At 40.3% G+C, this 19,189-nt stretch overlaps 1 protein-coding gene and 1 long non-coding RNA gene across 2 annotated transcripts; both read right to left on the reverse strand.

Annotated features, from left to right (window-relative positions):
- Nucleotides 1-714: 714 nt before the first annotated feature.
- On the reverse strand, nt 715-2,351 carry LOC117806379. Its single transcript, XR_004629657.1, has 2 exons — nt 2,301-2,351; nt 715-2,209 (listed from the first exon to the last, which is right to left on the reverse strand). It is a non-coding gene; the product is annotated as an uncharacterized LOC117806379 (long non-coding RNA).
- On the reverse strand, nt 2,345-17,976 carry pgfb (placental growth factor b; the record flags this gene model as incomplete). The annotated part of the gene is made up of 6 exons (XM_034675436.1): nt 17,407-17,976; nt 4,742-4,778; nt 3,399-3,595; nt 3,231-3,310; nt 2,459-2,488; nt 2,345-2,363 (listed from the first exon to the last, which is right to left on the reverse strand). Coding segments are annotated over exons 1-6 (426 nt in total), but the record flags the coding sequence as incomplete, so codon positions are not given.
- Between the last annotated feature and the right edge of the window lie 1,213 nt (nt 17,977-19,189).

Here is a 19,189-nt window from a genome sequence, read left to right on the forward strand (position 1 = left end):
CCAATCGACCTAGACGTGACATTAAAACAGACTAAATCACTCAATGCTTCAACCTGCCCAGCGTCCAAAACAGACTACAGGCTGTAGCTTGTGTAGCTTAGCTATAGCTTTGTTTTTATAGGCTTTTGTAATAGTACAGATAGTAGTAGAGAGAGAAAATTGAGATTCCCACAGACCCCCTTCAATAATGCTAATTGACATGCTACGTTGCTCACCTTCTTGTTCACTGGGGGGAGTTGTGGGGAGACAGTGCACCTGCTGACATATCAGCTGCTGAGTCTAGTATAGTATAGTATAATTAGCTATATCAGTTCATCTCATTGTGGACATCAAACTAGCAAACAGGTTGATTTTAACCACTCAAAGACTATACTGTCATATTGTCGCTCTTTCTTCTCTCTCTCCTCTCTCTCCTTTCTTTCTCTCATTTTCTGGGACCCAGACTTTGTCTTTCCAGACATTTTAGCTGTCTTTAGCGCACTCTGTCGACTGTGAAACTTCTGTATTATTTTCGGGCCCCCTGTCAGTCATGGGCCCTTAGAATCATCCTAACTTTTCCCCCCTATACGGCGCCACTGATTATAGCTGCTATATCACAGAAGCCTAATAAGCTCCCGTTTCATTTCAAAGTGATAACAGCATTCCTCCAAAATGATGTAAAAAAAATTCATTACTTGGTTTATCTATATTTAATAAACTAAATCACACAATTCAAGCTGTCAACCATGACAATTTAATAACAAAATAAATACTGAAATGAAATAAAAATACTAACACAATAGAAAAGTTACTTTTTACATTTTCATAGATTTTCTTTGTGTAGTACACAAAAAACAAACAAACATCAAACCCATCATTTTACTTAACTACTTCAATTGATCCCTTCCTTAGCCTACTGCAGTGTTTCCAAAAACAGACAGAGGAAGACACCTGTGGTGTGGGCCAGGGACTCTGGAGTGACTGGACACAAATTATAGCTGTTTAAACATAGAAAGCCAAAAATAATTCATATATTTGTGAGAACTTTGCACTGGCATTAGAACAACAAAATAATGATTTAACTGATACTCTTTAGTTGGGATTAATACCAAAAGAGCACTGCATAAGTATATTGATTAGGCTACTGTTGTATTGATCATTAATTCCCTGCTGGGCATACACACTTCCTGATGTGCTTTAAACAGATATGTTTTGTGTAATTGAAAAGCTCCTTCTTTCAGTCCTGGTTGTCCTGAAGTTGAAGCCACTGGCACAGAAACTGCATTTTTAAATCCAGAATGGATTCAGCATTGGTTAGACCCTATATCAATAGATACCAGGTATAATTGACAGTGTATCAAACCCTCTGAAACAATAGAGAGAGAAAGGGATGGATTCCAAAGAACAATTGAGATTCTTGACAAGCATTCATCACAGTTATTTATCTGTACAACATTTTCTTTGGTCATGCCTTAAGTTGAAAAAAAAAAAAGTATTGTTGTAAATATTGTTTGTAATTTTGTCTGAGTTGTCATCAGGCTATGTCTCACAACATTATGCAATGTAAAGAGAACTGATTCCCCATGACTGGTAGTTCCTAAAGGTAAAAAGGTCCTGGGGTGACAGCAAACACTGTACTTGTCTAATGTGTTTTAGAAAAATACTCTCATGGAGTGTAAAGTGGTTCGAACACTAGATGGCGACATTTCATCACTCCTTGTACAAAACAGCTGCAACATACTGCACACTGTTGTAATGAGTCAAGGCTTCTTAAAGTGTTTGAACAAACTATCACAAAATGCTGGTCCATTTTTTGACTGTCTTAATAAATATAAGTTTAAAAATGTGTAACAACCTTTAAATACCAAAGAATTGACCACATTGCAATAACTGACACAGTAATCATATACAAAAAGAAGGCATTGGTCTGTTTGGTTCTACATTGCACTGGCTCCCAGGCGTGTCCATTGCATCAGGTGTGTAACTGCAGTGTTTCCACCAATCAAAACACACTTCCTGTTGAAGCTTGTCTTAAAAAAAATCTCAGCCAATCAGCAGGAGGGCCTGTCGGCAACACAACCCAGTAGTTTGAGTCTCTGGCTGCAGACATGTTGGTGGTGGATGAGTGGAGGAGACTCTGGATTCTCTCACTGGGTTGGGAATAAATTATAAGCCACACTGCAACACAGGGTTTGGTCACCACCACAGTTACCTACGAGGGACCTGGCACCTAAAATAAAGGGAAAATAACACAAGTCTTAGTTAAAGTTCTACTTTATTATTAAGAATGTTAATGTGTTCTCCAATAATTATGTAATCACCTGTCACATTCTTTTGTTTTTTGTCTCTCTTTTCTCTTCTTTCCTTTTCCTCTTATTCTTCTTCTGCAAAATGAACAAAACGTGAATCCAACCGCCCTTCTCTGACATCGACAATCATTGTTCTCTCAAACAAGCAACGAATCGATCAATATTCTTACCTTTCAACTTTCACGACAGCTTTCCTGACTCTGAAAACAAATGTTCAAATACATGTGAGAAAGAGCATCAAGGGGCAACAGTATAAAATAGTCAGAAGCCAACCCTGTCTCCTTGAGTTTCTGTTATTCTGCCACTGACTTAATTTAGTAAATATGAAAGTAATTCCTGATAATATTCACCTGAAACATTTATGTACCACACATACATCACATAGATGAGGGGGAATACAGACTGGGGTTTGCATCTGTCGTGTGTTTAGGTTTCAAAAAGGCAAAAAAGCAGAACTTTCTACGGTGGACGAGTATACAGCGACACTAAAGAGGAAAAAAGTCACCACACTGAGCGTTCTTTTCAACTTTTAATCTGGGCAAATAGCACAGACCAGTAACAAGCAACAGACTTGTGTCTGGTGCTCGTTGAAAAGGACATTCAGTGTGCCAACTTTTTCCTCTTTAGCCTGTTTAGGTTCAGACATCCAAGCACAAAAAGTTTGTTGTTTTTGGTAGGTGACAATAAAGTTTTCCCAACCTGACATTTTAATCATGGGAGTCCAGTTAAGTATTACAATAATTTACAGTAGAAACCATACATATTCAAAGTTGTAACTGGCCTAGCAGTGTCACGCGTTCTGTGTTCATTGCTCTGATTGGTTGGGCTGTTCAACCTTTGGAAATAAAATCAAAGATAAAAAAAAACTGAATTGTCTTTATTTAGGAGACAGGGTTGGTTTTTACATACTTTTATGTTGTAAATTATTCCCTGTTTTCTTACCTACATTCACATGTCTGATGCTCCACAAACGTCATCTCAACATATTCTTGGTCCGGCTCCGATGGCCTGATTTTCAACAGCTAAAGGACAGAGCCATGACAGCACAGTAAGTAAAAGATCGCACAAATGTAACAAGGCTCATTACATCGCACAATGTGCTTGTCTTACCTGCATGGTGACATTTGTGGTGTGGGTGGGATGGCACTCCAGGTTTTCATCCCCACAGCACCCTGCACACCTCACCAGCGGCACACAGGAGGGGCTGTATATGTGCTCCACCTCTGATGGGTACTCCTGCACCACCTCCACCAGCTTCTCTATGGTCCGGCAGAAGCTGCGGCCCCACACTTCCTGGAACATTAACACTATGGGTGAGAGAAGGGAGCTGAGTTAGTTTGCAGTTACTCTGAGAAGACAAGTATGTGCTGTAATGAGTGCGCAGTTAGATCAATTAATATTTGTTTCCTGCCCGCATGTATATTTCTAGCTTACTTCACAAAGAAAATGACAGTTAAGAGTAATGTATTGAACTTTTGAATGTGAAGCTTAATTAGAACTACCAAATAGAAAAAAACCTACTTCAGTCAAACAACACTGTTGATAATGACGCACAAAAACAGAATCACCCATTTATCAACTCTAATACATCAACAATGGCAACCTTAGACCATAAACACAGAAACATAAAACCAATTGCGATGCGCCACTGTGTATCCTGTTTTCATTTTGAAGTAAAAATGTTTGTTTAATGTACAGTATGCTTTCCTGTGGGAGTATATGTGTAAAAGTGTCCCAGTTGCACGGCCTGTGGGGGAGGAACAGGGGCGACTATGGCAGAACAAACACAGAGGGAAGAGAAAACAAACATTTGAAACATGGCCATGAACAGAACTCTGCTGGAGCTGGAGCTGGGCTGCCCCGCGGGCACCTTTGGGACTGTTGTGACCCCCGAGGTCACCGAATGGAGCCTGACAGCACAACAGCTGTTTATAAAAGCAGACAGGCTGGGAGGAGACGGCTGGGGAAGTAGCTACAGCAGGGAGATGAGGCCGTGAACTATAATGTTGTACAGCACAGAGGGCCAGTTCACTGACCAGTTCCTCCTTCAGCTGACTGTAAATCTACTCCTATTCTGATTTTTATTAGGTTATACATCCTCCAATAATAAGTAAGTAAATGACTAATACCTGCAAGTCCAGACACATCAAGCCATTATGAAAGTACAGAGGAATTGAACTGAACTTGCATAATTCAGGATTATATTTCTCAACAGTGCATGACACATACAATATGAATGCACAGAGTTCAATGGTACTGAAAATGGGCTTGAATGAAACACACATATATACATTATATACACATGTAAACACATATCCATGTGCACACATATGGCTTTACAAGTTTACAAGTTTCTTGCGAGTTACTTTTCTCAACTCACATGCTGTTAAATTATGCTGTAAATTAAAAAATGACTGACATTTGAAAATGGTTCCAGCTGCAGATGTTCTTACCTTCAGTTGTAATGTTTATGCTTGACAAGGGTAGACTCTGTAAAACAGAAAAAAATGTCATTCAGGAGGGTAACTTCAAGAGTCTAAAACCATCATCCTTCGATTTGAGTATCTCCATTAGAGATTTATTTTAACACAGATAATAACAAACTTCCCCCTCAAAATATTATGCCCATAAAGACAACATGAGCAAGCAAACAATAAAGCTACTACATTGGAGAGTTGTGTCTTTGTCCCCTAGTGGTGATGAGTGGAACTGCAGCAAACGAAGCAAACGCCTTCTTTTCCAGCCTGTAGTGGAAAAGTCTTTCTGAGAAGCAGCAGATCCAGTCTCTCATATACTAGTATATCACGTTCCTCCCTGCGACCAACTGTTTAGGTTCAAAATCTGTTTCCTGTGGTGTAAGATTCATCTCTATATTTATTTTCCTATTCATGGCCTCCCCCTACTCCTACTTGATTTTTTCCCATCATCCCATGATAAACAGAGTGCATTTCTCATTGGCCTGGGAAAACACAAAACCTCTAGTTGACTCCATCTCAGGAAGGGAAATGTAGCTTTGATAAAATATCCTCAAGCAAAAGAGCTGGAGTGAAGGCAGACAACCTGTGAGGGGGGAATTCTTCTCTGCTTCGTATTCTGAAGTCAGATGGACTGCTTTCAGTATGCGCCTGCCTAACATTGGTATATCTTCATATATGAAAGCGTTCTGGGTAAAATTCCACCCTAACTTTCCTCCCTTTTCATCTTAAAGGATAGAAGTCATAAAGTTTGATTGTTGGATGATGTGTAATTTGTAAAAACTGTCTTTGTGCAAATGATTTAACTGAACACAGTTTTTTTTGCAACTGTATGTTGCTCATAGACTTGATATAGTCTGTGTGGTATCACTCATCGGTCGCTGAAGAGGTGTTAGGAAGCCCAACAATGGCAGTTGCCATTTTGGGAATGCTAACTCCAACTAACCTTGTTCATTCTGGATATAGGCAAAGACGTCAAACTGAGACACACTTCAGGTGTGCTGGCAAAAAGCTACAACGCGCCCTCCTGTAAGTCAACACAGCCATGTAGAATTCCAAGCCTATCTATTATCTTAATGGTTGCATGTACACTTGTAAGGTATGTATAAAGGTGGGCACAATGGAGCTGTATGCCAGGATGCTAATGACCCACCTAGATCTGTCTTGTTGCCAGGTTTACTAAAAATTATGTTGAGTCAGCATTTCCAATATGGCAACTGTCTATGTAGGCTTCATAACGACTCTTCAAAACCAATGGGTGACCCTTGAATAAATGGATGAGATATAGCAAAAGTTTTCCAATAAACTTTGCTTTTTATCATAGCAAACTGGACTTTCTTAAATAATGGCAAAATTACTTTTTTAAACAGTTTTCTATTTCTAAAATGCATCAATGTCTTGTAATGAACCATTATCACTTGGAGTGTGAAGATAGCATCTGTCAGCGCAGTGCTACACTCTGCCATTTCTTCCAAACAATGTGATTAAAGAGGAATGTCCTGCTTTGATGATGATGATGCATTCACTGCCTAACAGACATGTCAGAGGTTTCTGCTGAACTGTCACAGAGATAAGAGTACTCAGGACGGATGTGTCTTTTCTGCAACACAATGTTCTCTACAATAGGCTTTACATGAAGAGCTTCCAGTCAAACACTTAGAATCAGTCCTCCCTGCGTTAGGGGATCTGTTCAGACATCTCCCTTTTCTCCAAAAGCGGTTGGTCATCGAGCCAACATAGACAGCTGCTCCTCTGACAGAAGAGTTGTCTTATAGAGACGCCTTTATTTAAGCTTTACAGAGGCTGAATCTGCTTTGTGCACATGGGAAAGTCACAGTACAGTTTCAGCGATTGTTAAAAAGTCACTTCCAATCTCTGGCCCATCAAGCCTTTTTTTTCTCCTCTCTAGTGATGCCAGGTGGATAAAACAAAGCCTTTCCCAGTGTTAATTGCCTTATGATCTGCCCTCTCTCCTCTTGTCTGTGGGTGTTCATGAGGCAGCTCCACATCACATGGCCCTTTTGGCTGAGCACTCTGTTGCATGTAAAAAAAATGTGGTGAGGTGAGAGGGATTTTGTGACCTCAGCGATGGGTTAAGCTTTGACATGGTGAGGAAGCATCGTTGGCACCTCCTGTGGTTAACAACAAAGGAGGGAGCTGCCCACAAGGAGCTGCCAGATTACGAGAAGCGCTGCATGAAGATCCTCACGTAGCCATTTTTTTCCTTTCTTCCTGGTGTGCTTACAGTATTTCTGGGTGATTTATGGTGGTTGGAAGGTAACTCATTTCTGCTGGGAAGGAGGGACCACTTACATCGATACAAGTGCATAAACTTGTCTCATAAATCCCTGAAGCACAACTGAGTTCTAAGTACTCCTCACTGGGTTTCTTTCACTACTCGTCCTGAAGACCTTTTCTGGGAGATTTCACTCCTTAGTACTGTGTGTCATTTCCATTTATTGTTTTTGTTATGTGGGTGTAAAGACCTTTGAGACTAACTGTGATTAAGTGCTACACAAAGAAACTTGACTTGACGTGACCTGACATAAATTCCTCTGCTCATTGCTAATAATGGGCATGCTGTGTGCGCTTTGCATTGTGTCTAACATTTGGGTTTCGGAAAATCTGCTGTGAAATTATGACCACAGCAACAACTTATACCATTGAAAAAAGGGCAAAATATCTACAATGTGCATAGTTTTGCACCCTTAATTTTCTAGACAATCTTGCACAAAAGAAACTGCTGTTATCAGATTAAAAACCAAGGGCTTGGCTCAGCATTATACAAAAAACAGCCTTGAGAGGGTAAAAAAGCAGCACCAGATGGGTGGTGCTAAAAAGGGTAAATAAAGTCACATGTCACTGATTTGTCTATGCTTGATTTGAGTCTTGTTATAACTTGTTTCATGGCATCCAACATTATTGATGCGACAGGAAAAATATGTATGAGTACTTAAGTGTTCTTGATCCATAGCAAAAGTGCTGCAAAATGATCTGCTTGAGGCTAACTTTTGAATTCCTAATCAAATAATTTGTGGAGCAATTTTTCAAATAAACAGTCCAATGTTTTATTCTAAAATGTCATTGAAATGAAAAATCCCGAGGCATTGCCCATTACTCTTAGCGACAGCATACTAAAATAATCATGGATTTTTAATATATTATGTGAAATGCTGAATGGCAAGGAAATATTGAATTCCATCTTTATTATGACTGGCCTTTCAGCTCTTTAACTAGTTTAATGACTTCAAGCCTTTCATTTTTGCAGAGTCATATTTTTCCAGTGCTAGCCTTGTTACAAAAAACTTCTGTGGAGAAGTCATTACAGTTAGACCACTAACACGGTGGATATGTAATCAGGGTCATGCTCCTTCAGCCCACTCTACTAACTGTCCCACAGATGTACTAGCTGTTTCAGCTCCTGAAATCTGGTTCTTAGAGAACTTGTGCAAAGCAGCACAGTATTTGCTGTGCATCTGACCAGAATGATATGCAGAGTGAGGAGCACTTTGTTTTAAGATGGGTTAGATTGAAACATCAACAGTACTTTCAGCAGTAATACCAGTCTCTTCTGTTTCTAAGGTCTCTGTTGAAAGTTTTCCTTCTCTGCTGCTGCTGTTGAGAGTTTCATCCGTCCTCTTGGTCACATCGGAGAACCTGTTGTGTCTCTGGGCTCCTGCTGTCAGGCCGCAGAGGCTCCGGGCCTCATTACTCTCCACTCCCACACAGCTGAACTGCGTCATCTTTAACCTCTTAGCTTAACTCCGTCTGTCAGAGGAAGGGCAGCATGTGTAGGGAGCAAAAACAAAACTTGATGGAGACCCAGCATAATGGCCATAAAGGATTTTTAGCTCTGAGGGTCATGCTGAGGAAGGGGCCCGTGGGCAATTCAACAGCAGGTACAATGGCTACAAGCCAAAAAGATCTGGACAGCAGCCAGGAGACACCACTGTGTTTCATACAGGGAGATGTAGACTCACGCATGAAGCAAGGAAATGAAACAAATGTTTGAAGGTTTATTTAGCTGTTCAGCCTAAATAGACTGAACAGCTTCACCCTGGTGAATGATCAGGAAGATGATGCATAACTGGATTAAGTCATTATGGTTTCTCATCTCCTTTGGTTTAAGAACCATGACAGTAAGCATCAGCCGTGTTTGGTTCTGTTTCCTCATACACTATTTCAAAAAATAAAATCTGGTGATATTACTTTCTATCATCAGATGCTTGTTGACATTGCAGATGTTATGTCAGAGTTTTTGTGTACGAGTGACTCATCAGGTCACACCCCTGTGGTGCCAAATTGTTTAAAACATTTTGGAAAACCTTTTGAAAATGAGTTTGTATGTCCTCTCTTCAAAATCAGCAGCAGCAGTAGCACAGCTGTTCCTCGGCAGCTGGAATATTTGGCTGAGTGGCAGCTTTCATCAGTGTTACACAAGAGCTTCCCCACATTCTGTGAAGTTTACATCCGTATTGGTAGAAATCAGAAAATAAAAACATGATTATCTGCCTTACCAGTTGGCACACTTATATTTTCATGGAAGGAAGTGAAAACTGATCCCAATACAACTGTAGTTTCCTTGTTTTAGTAAGGTGCTGTCTTTGGCTATCTGAGCCAACTGGCTGAGGATTGTATCAAAATCCAAATGGGGACACAAAGTCAAATATGGAAACATTTTAGAGTTTACAGGTTTTTAGAAGTGCTTTGTACACGTTATAATAAAGCCTGGATGAGGCTTTGGAAAAATGTTCTCATTCTCTCTGTACTCCTGAAAATAATTTAACTAGATTGGGCATCAAGCAGTTGTTTACATAGCTTTTCGACAGGGTCTACTTTCAAACTCTATTTGGTGAGAGTGATATTGTGAATCCACCAAGCATCAACCTCCAGTGTTGAAAATGAAGCCAATGCAAAAGTGCAAAAGACTGCACTCTGAAAGCCAAAGAAACCTTTTAAGAGTCCATTTAGCAGGATAACTAAGCATGTCCACAGCCTGCTACAAAGAACTGTTTTGATTTCAATGGCTTATTTCTTTATCGGTACTGAACGGGGGGGGGGGGGGGGGGGGGGGGGGGGCTATTAAGGGTATGGGTCCTGCTTAATAAGGCATAATTAGGGTTATGGCTGTTTTGATTGACAGGTGAGCATGTGGTAGCCATTGACTGACTATAGCATGGACGTAGTCAACCATAGGTTTCTATGTGGATGTTTTGAGGCCCAACAATGGTGAGCAGAGCACCATATTGGAAATGCCGACTCAACCTAATTTTTGATCAACCTTGAAACTGGTAAAGAGGTGGAGCTGAGGTGGGCTTTAAGCATCTTGGAAAACAGCTATAACCCACCCACCCATGCTTTATCCTAACTCAGCTCTGCCCATAGTCATGCAAATGTATGTATAAATCCTTGACTTGTGAATGAAGCCTTGACAAAATCAAAACTGGTATTTGAAAAAAATTCACCCAAAATGTATGAATAAATGAATTAGCTAGTGGGCTGTAAACATTCTTAATTTTGCCGTAAAAATGTGTTTTTCAACATGGGACCTAATGGGGATTCCTTGGCTTTTGGAGCCAGCCTCAAGTGGACGCTTGAGGAAATGCAGTTTTTCACTTCTGCATTGGCTTCACTTTTCAACACAAGAGGTTTTCCACTTGGCTGTAGCCAGCAACAAAGTTTATTCGGCCTCCGCTTCACCTCTTTGCAGGTTTCTAGAGTAGTTGAAGGTTAGTTTTGGTCAGCATTTCCATAATAGCAACTTCCACTACAGCTTTGTAACACTGCTCCAGAAACCAATGTGTGAAGTCACTGAGACTACGTTTATGTTTTATAAAATCTGTAGAACAAACAGATTATGAATGAGTGGTAGGCTTATGGTTTGGTTACCACTATCAGCCACATCTACTCTTAAACAGTTTCATGATTAGAGTTATGCATACAGAGGAGGAAAGTAGCGAAACAAATGTTTATAAAGCAAAGCTGGCAGAGATCCAGGCCATAATCCGAACAAGCTAAACACCCGCGTCCTAACTTACCGAAAATATATAGGCCAGAAGGGACTGTGTCATGGCTTTGGTCTGACTGAAGCTTCACGTTCTGTGAACACGGGACCACACAGGACAGAGAGCACTAAAGCAGAACAAGTGAATACAAACACAGAGACAGCTAGACGAGTGAGAAAACAGAGCTACCTCCCTGCCTCGCTGATCCTCCTCATTCATCCTTTATCGAGAGCCAGATTCCACATCATCAACACCATGACGGTGACATTAATTCTCAGGCTCTCACGGAGGCCTGCAGGTCACTGTATCTTTTCCCGACCACTACAAAAGAAAGTGCAGATCTGTTTTGTATACACGCGCTGGGTGGACCTACAACGACAGCGGTGCTATTACAGCTCTGACAGTATCCAGCTGGGTCTCCGGGGGTGGTCAGGTCAGGCCTTGTGATCACAGAGCACTGCCAAAACACCAACAGACTTCAACAGAGCGTGTGGTAAATGTGCCACAACAATCTGTCAAGTAATCTGGGGTGAATGGAGCCTTTGAAATCCAGAGTTAGTCCACAGATTAGAGGACTGACACACTTTTGGTTTGTGTGTCATACAGGCTCAAAGCCACAAAGTAGCATTAAGAAACAAATGAGTGAAGGTACAAGTTTGAAACTTGGCTAACAATACATTTTAAGAATGACAAAACAAAACAAATAATAACCCATTTTGACAAAAATGCTCAATAGTTTTCCTGACGAGAGTGAAACGAGAAGATTAATTCCACCTGAAAATTGTGCGAGCACTTAATGCTAGCTGGCTTATCATAAAGATTTGAAAAGTGTGGGAACAGCTTGCCTGGCTGTGCCGAAAAGCAAGAAAAAATCCACTGTAATAAAAAGTAGAATTCACCAGATTCTCTCAGCTACAATTTGAGCAGCTCAGGTGTAACTATAATGAGTCAGAGTGCTGTGTCATTCTGCATTACATTGTATAAACATAAAGTTGACAAAAGTTTATCATGTAATTATTTTATTATTTCCCGACTGGTAAGAACTTGAAAAGTCAACAGATAGTAAACTTTGGAGGGAAATTTGAACACATTTCAAATTACATCTACACATTTGAAAACAGCTAATGTTAGCATTATAGCCATATCCTCTCTTTTATTAGCCATAGCTTAGAAGTGACTTAATGCTTACATTATCTTTGATTATATTATATTATATTATATTATATTATATTATATTATATTATATTATATTATATAACAGGAAGCCCATACTTTGGTAATGGTATTGTTAAGAAAAGAGTGGCTGAATACTAACTTAAGCTGTTGTCTGAGAGTAGCTAATTGACTAGGTCTGTGTTTTTCATGAAATATGGCCGGCTAACCTACCAGATTACACCGTTTCTTTCTCCTTAAAATGTTGAACAAATGGGAAGCAGTGAAACTCTAATGTGTCAGTTTTTATTCATCATCTGACATCTCAAGTTACAGTTTCTTTTCTTAGATTCTCTGCTCATTGTTTTAAGTCTATCTTATTGTTGCATGCTAACCTGTGCGTGCTGCTTTGTGGCTCTGTCCTTCTTATTCACAAAAACTGGCTAATATTTGATTGTATCTACTTTTCAACAAGATAATGAAGAAGGATTCCTTTCAGATTTAAAACTGTTCCTCCCAGCCAGCTTTTAAACTAATTTCAAGTTATAGTCAATAATAATATTTATAACATTTTTCCGTCTCTTGTACTAAGTCGAGAAACATTACAGGATCTCTTATTTTCTTTGAGCGGTAGAACTACTCCAATATCTGAAACAACACAACAAAACCTCTGGGATTCTTTAAACAAACTTTATATGGTCTAATGACTGGGGAGAGGTAAAAGTCTGTATAAATGTTGATATAGATAAACACTATTTCCTCAGTGTTAGTCCATTAATGCATGCACAAATGTCCCCCTAAAGACACACAAACACACATACACAACCACTGTAGCCTACAAACCATGCACTCTGTCTACAACACACACACATTCATGACACAGGTCTTGAGATAAGGCTGACCGGTGGTAATTGTGGTCTCTATTACAGTAAACGCTGTTCTCCCTGTGTAAACCACAGTAAATTACATCCAGATGGGAGATTAAAGCTTGCTGAGTAGACGGCTGCCCCAAGCGCCACCGCTCCTCCTCCTCCGCAAGAGGAAGGAGAAATCCATATTTCCTGATTGCGATTGCGACCATCCCTTGGGTCTGGACATTACAACTAGAGAGAAATACCACAACAACACACAAAAAGGGGCTTTATCAGTCAGCAGGTCACTACAATTGCAGCTTTTGGCCCAGCGTGCAGATATAAGAAGTCTAAATATACAGAGCAAAGCTTTTTAATGTCTCATTGCCCATAACTGAGCTGCATCTTGAAAAAAACTGCTGCTCTTAGATTCTGAGAAAGCTACACTTGATGTTTTCCCAACTCTGTTGTTACTGGTAATGTATATTTGGCTTTATAAACAAGATTTAGAAAAACACTTGCTTAGCACAAACATTGACACGTGTAACAGGAATGGTCACACTCAAGTGTTGTTTTGCTGCTAGTGATGATGTAAAGGAAACACCTGTGTAACGTCATTCCTCCCCCACTCCGACACACACACACACACACACACACACACACACACACACACACACACACACACACACACACACACACTCTGACACAAACATGCATACACAGATAAAAGTGCGTTAGGCGAGAAGTTTTTCCCGTATCTGATTTCTACTTATTTTCCCTGGGAAAATGTTCTATTTGATACAGACAAAATGAATTTCATAATCTTTAACCTATGAAGCTCTTGATTCTAATCCTTCACTGAACACTTTTGGGAAGCTGAGGTATGTGCAGCAGTACACGTCCACAGGACTCAGGTGTTCCGTCTCGGAAACACTGAGTAATCTCAGTAAGGCTTGGTTGTGTTGGTGCTAGATTTCACATGCATTTTTTACGTAATCTTTCACTTTGGGCAGGAGGCAACAAGTACTGCACATTTTGGCAAACCATGGTTGCAGTTTGCTGTACATGCAGAGTGTGTGTCTTCTAGGCAAATTAAGCAACAGGCCCACAGAGTGTCGAGGAATGTGAGGAAAATAATCCTGTGTGGCTGTTATATCATATTCTCCATGAGACAGTGTTTCAGACAGGGTGACAAAGAGTTTACCATTGTTTTAAAGGGAAGCCCAGGTGCTTCCACCCTCTATTAACAGCAATATATGCATGGGGGACCAAGACAGTGATAGGAGAACAAATCACAGCAGAGGGGGGAAAACAAGGCTGAATGATTTAGATTACGTGAATTAGGACATTATGACTACGAAGTGATTTAGATGCTTTACGGGAACAGCGGCTCCAAACAAAAGCTAACTGATGCCCACTGAATGGTAATTTATGCCTTCATCAGGTCTGTTCTGGATGAATCATTTGCATACCCATATGTTGCCATCTCCTCAAATTTCAACATGTACTTGCTTGTTCTTAACCTGGTCACCTACAGTAACATAATTCATACCTAGTTATCTCAGCACAGTTTTCAAACAGATGAAAAAAGACAACAAGCTAGATATTTATGCTAAAGGTTTTTTCATTTCACTTGCATTAAATGTGGTTACTTTCCATTGTTTGAATACCATTACTTTAATGTTTTTTAGTGTTTTTCTCTAATTATTTTGGAGCTTTCAACATTTATTTTTTTATTTTTTTTATTTATTTATTCATTATTGATAGGACAGCCTGAGAGGGACAGGAAATGTGGTAAGAGAGTTGGTGATGATATGCACCAAATACTGCTGGGACCAAGAATCTATCCCACAACCAGTGTGTGATGAGAACTGTAGCCTCTGTAGCCAACCCGTGCCCAAAACTCAACCCTTTTTTTATTACTGTTGCAGGTCTTTAAAAACCTGGTTAAAGTTAACCTGGTAATAAACTACTAAAATATGCACCCAATTGATAATGGGGCATCAGCATTGCTTTGTTTAAGCAGACCCAGCCAAAAAGCTTGAGTACTGCTACAATAAACTATCATATCAATACTTCTAAATCATAAATATGAGAGAGAAGAAGACAATATGAAGGGGCCACAATACAAATTGGCCTTGAATAAACTCTGCAGGACATTCCTTGTAGTAAAGCTGGATTATTAAACATATGAAACCAACCCCACCCTCTCTTGTCCACTCTTTCAATAGCGGATCTGATGACTTCATGAGTCACAAGGCTGCTGACAGCAACTCCAGCTGCAAAACTGGGGAACATCATCATTATCAATTAGTGGCACATGGGTCAAATAATTGCAAAGACAGACATTTATGATGAGCATTCCCAACCACAGGGCTTTAGTTTGATTTTTCCACTTTCATATGCCTGTCTCACAGTTTACTGAGGGAGCTGGCACGACACACACCTACCAGAAACATTCAGTTTCTCAACATGACTTAAAAAGAGCTGCTGTAGTGAGTGTTGCTTGACAGATTATTTCATGGTTGGATTTTTATTTGAAACTTTTCACGGAGGCATGAAGTATTTCCTTTTAAAGCATCAATGTAACAAAATTAAATAAACTTCTGAGTAAGAGATGGGCTTAACACAGTTAGGCTAATGAATCGAGTCGAACAGGTCATATTTGCTGTCAGTTTTTCAGGCAGCAGCAGGTCATTTAACCTGCTGCACATGAAGGGCTCTGGATTTTGTCACTCTTATTTTGACTGGGCAGGCCATGAGCTGATTATCAGGATTAGTAGAGATGTGGTGCCTCTCCCACTCACTCTCAACTCTGCAACAGCTGAAAAGTCTCCGGCTACAGAATCTGTATGGACTTGGAACTTTTTCCAACTTCCACAGTGTAATACTTCCATATGTGGACCTCAGTCTGGCACAAAGAAAACTGCTGCAGAGAACCTTCAGCAGCTACTGAGTATGAAGTGTGACAGTTGCAGTGAATGGCCTGGTTTTGCATTAAACATGAGAGCCATCAGAGATCTCTGCCAGCTTTCAGCCACCTCCCGAGGAATTCAGAGACTGAATGGGTGCAGGAGAATGAGCATTACTTGGCACATGTCCGGCTGTCCAATGGCTCATACTCTAACAAGTGTGGCACAGGTCTCTGAATGAGTTCTCAGCTTTGTCCTGCTCTGGCACTTTTTCATTAGAAGAGCACAAGTCAGTGCCAGCCAAAAGAGAACAGTACAGCTTTGTGTTAATGCACTGCCAGCCTGACAGTGATATGGTTGGCCTGAAATTCAATTCATTAGATTTTTGCACCCATTCACACAAACTGGTCTGTGTTATCACTGTCTTCTTGTTATGATTTGTGTTAATGTACCCAGATTTACTGTGCTAAAACATGGCATGAGAAGAATCAAGGGTGGCAAATTCTCCTGCCAGTTTTACTTGATGCAAACACTTTGTCAGAGTAAGCAGCATGTTTACCTCTCAACTACAAAGTCTACAAACTATAACCACTAGTTGTTTTTTTTAGAGTGGATTCATCGTGAAAGGAATTTCACCAACAAGTGAAATCAGAGTTTTTTCTTTGATGGAAATATTCTCTGTAAACAAGGAAAGGGAGAACCACATCATCATTCAGGAGAGGGAACAATCCCTGTCAGTGAAACAGGCTTGTAAAGTATAATGCGTCTGTAATTACAAGCTTAGCACGCTTTGCCAAATATAACAGTGAGTCACTTTGCATCAAGTGTTCCAGGCGGAGGGATGCAGTTTGTCACGTTCCATCTTATGAATGAAAGAAGCCGGATGTAGCTCATTCAAAGTGTTATAATGGATACCGAAGGAACTACCACCACTGTAAAATCATTACTAAATATAACTTAATGACCCTTGACAGTTTTTTTTGTTATGTAGATATGTGTCTGATGTATAAATTAGTTCATGGTCAAGCCCCATCACCACTTAAACAATGTGTGTTACTCTGCAGGAACAATCTTAGGGAGACCAGGGCATCAGCAAGAGGAGACTGTTCAGCTAAAGTCTGCATTTTCAGTCAGAGCAGCAGGAAAATGGAACTCAATTCCTACCCACATTAGAGACTGTATACAAGCCTCTGTGTTTTTAAAAGTAAACTGAAATTATGGCTCAAGGAAAAACAATTATGTGATCATCTGAATGCATCAAACTAGAGACAATGAAATGCAATTTTAAATGTGTCGTTATTAGTGATGGACTGTGTTGAATAGCCTAAATGTTTTGTATTGTACATTTGTTTACATCTTCCTGCCCAGGGACCACAGATGAAAATTAGCTTATAGGTAACTCTGGCTTCACAGTTTTTGTTTTGCATGGCCCCTATCAAATAAACTAATAAATAAATGTGTCAAAGAACCAGTTACCATTATCACTTAAACAACAGACCTCTGCTGAGTCAGCTATTTGAAAACACGAAAAAAAATGAAATTGTAAATACAATATTTCTTATTCTGACAAAGCTGTCTCCTTTCACTACTATAATATTTTCTAAGTAGACATAAATAATCGAGCCAGAGCGTTTAAATCTTCACGTGTGTCTATTTGTTTAAACCATAACGAAAGACAACCTCTTCTTGCTAAGTATAAAGTTTCTCTTCATGTAACTTCCTACCTGTGCAGGTGAGAGCAGCAGATAAAGCGCCACCGCTGTCTGGATGACAAACCCGACTTTCATTTCGTGATGTCTGCGAGTGGAGGACGGTGCTGGTGGCTCCCGGTGCGCACAAGAAAACAATCCAACCAAAGTCCCAAACTACTCAGACAAGTGAAAAAAGATGCTGACTGGGAATTTCCGAGTCATCCGTTCCCAGCTGAGAATGAGTGCAGTCACGTAGCTCCTATGCGCCCGCGTGTAACCTGATGAAGAGGAGTGAGCTTTCTAATGAATAAGGCCCCAGAGGGGAACTGGATGAAGCTGGGGCTGGTGAAAAAATACCGTCTAAAATAAACTGTTTTAAGCCTCACATTGAAAAAGAAAGAGCTAAAGCACATAAGTGGCTCTGGATTCTCCAATATAAAACAGTTGACGCCAGTATTGTCCAAGCATTTTCACTTCAAAAGTAAAAAATGAGACTCTTTTAATCCAAATTTGCATCAAAGTTGCACCATCACTTTCAGTCCTGCTGCTCTGAGCTCCGATTTGCAGAACAACACACTTGCCTCTAATTGCCCCACACTACCTTTTCACAAGCTGACCATTTCAATCTCCTCCCCCTGTTCTGTGTCCTCCTCTTTGCTCTGCTTCATCTGCCTGCACACATCTCAGCCTTCCCTTTCTTCTTTTTTTTATGGCCACTTTAAGCTGTAACATAGAACAGTAATTTATGAGATGCTTTAAACTGTTATCACAGAGATAGTGACACTGCTGCTGATGCTGTATTTCTGAGTTCTAGACTATACAGCGCAGGTGATTTATGCTGCAGAGTATACACAGACTAGCTGAGAAACTCCTTTTGAGTACTTTGTGTGAGGGCTATTCAGGCAAGGTAAACATTTGGAGATCTTTTTTCTTTGGTGACATGCATGGTGTACTCATTGCTTGGCTCCGGGATGCACAGAGATTTTCTTCCGAGGCTTTAGTCAAGTTTGCAGAGACAGAAAAGGGAGATTCCATTACTGTTGACACATAGAGATAATCCTCAGTGTGGAACTTGTGTGTTTGGAGAAAGCCTGGAACGAAAGGATTCCTTGTGGGCTTCCACACATTCCTTTAACACTGCTGAATAGCTCCTTTGCCTCCTTCTATTGTACAGACCACACTCAGGAGTGTGCAGTTTCTAAACATCTCAGACACTCAAAGCAGAGTGAGACATCCCCCATCGCCATCATGCTGGATAGAGCATCAGAAAGTGCAAACAATCAGGGCTTTTGAGAGACATTTCCTCTAATTATGCTGGGCAGTATCACAGTGCTCGTTGCCTAAATTGTATCTCTGCATGGCAATGATGGATGCTCTTGGAAATTCAGGGGGACGACAGAGTGGAAGCAAAGCAAACTGTGTGTTCTTCGAGGAGCAGGACTCTGCAATTACTTCTGTTTTAGCCCTGTCTCTCAAGCTGTGCTATCATTGTCTGGGTGGTGAAAGTTTTAGTTTACAACAGTATCAATCTTCTCTTCATTCGCTGTCTAGTTATCCACCTTACTGCTGCAGTTCGGCAAGTCTATGGACCCAGGACTGAAAAGAGCCTATTTGCAGCCCTCTATGGGTATGGGGACACATCAACCTTGAGTAAAAGAAACACTATTGATATAGTGGAAGTGTCATTCATGGTTTATTTTAAAGAGAGAGCTGAATATGGTGGCCGAAAAGAGCAAACCAAGGAGCAACCTCTGTTGTTGAAAAATAAAACCAATGTGGAAGCTATAAACTGCAGTTTCTTATGTTTCCACATGAG

The sequence above is a fragment of the Notolabrus celidotus genome, chromosome 22, assembly GCF_009762535.1.
Source record: "Notolabrus celidotus isolate fNotCel1 chromosome 22, fNotCel1.pri, whole genome shotgun sequence".
In the NCBI taxonomy this organism is placed as follows: Eukaryota; Metazoa; Chordata; class Actinopteri; order Labriformes; family Labridae; genus Notolabrus; species Notolabrus celidotus.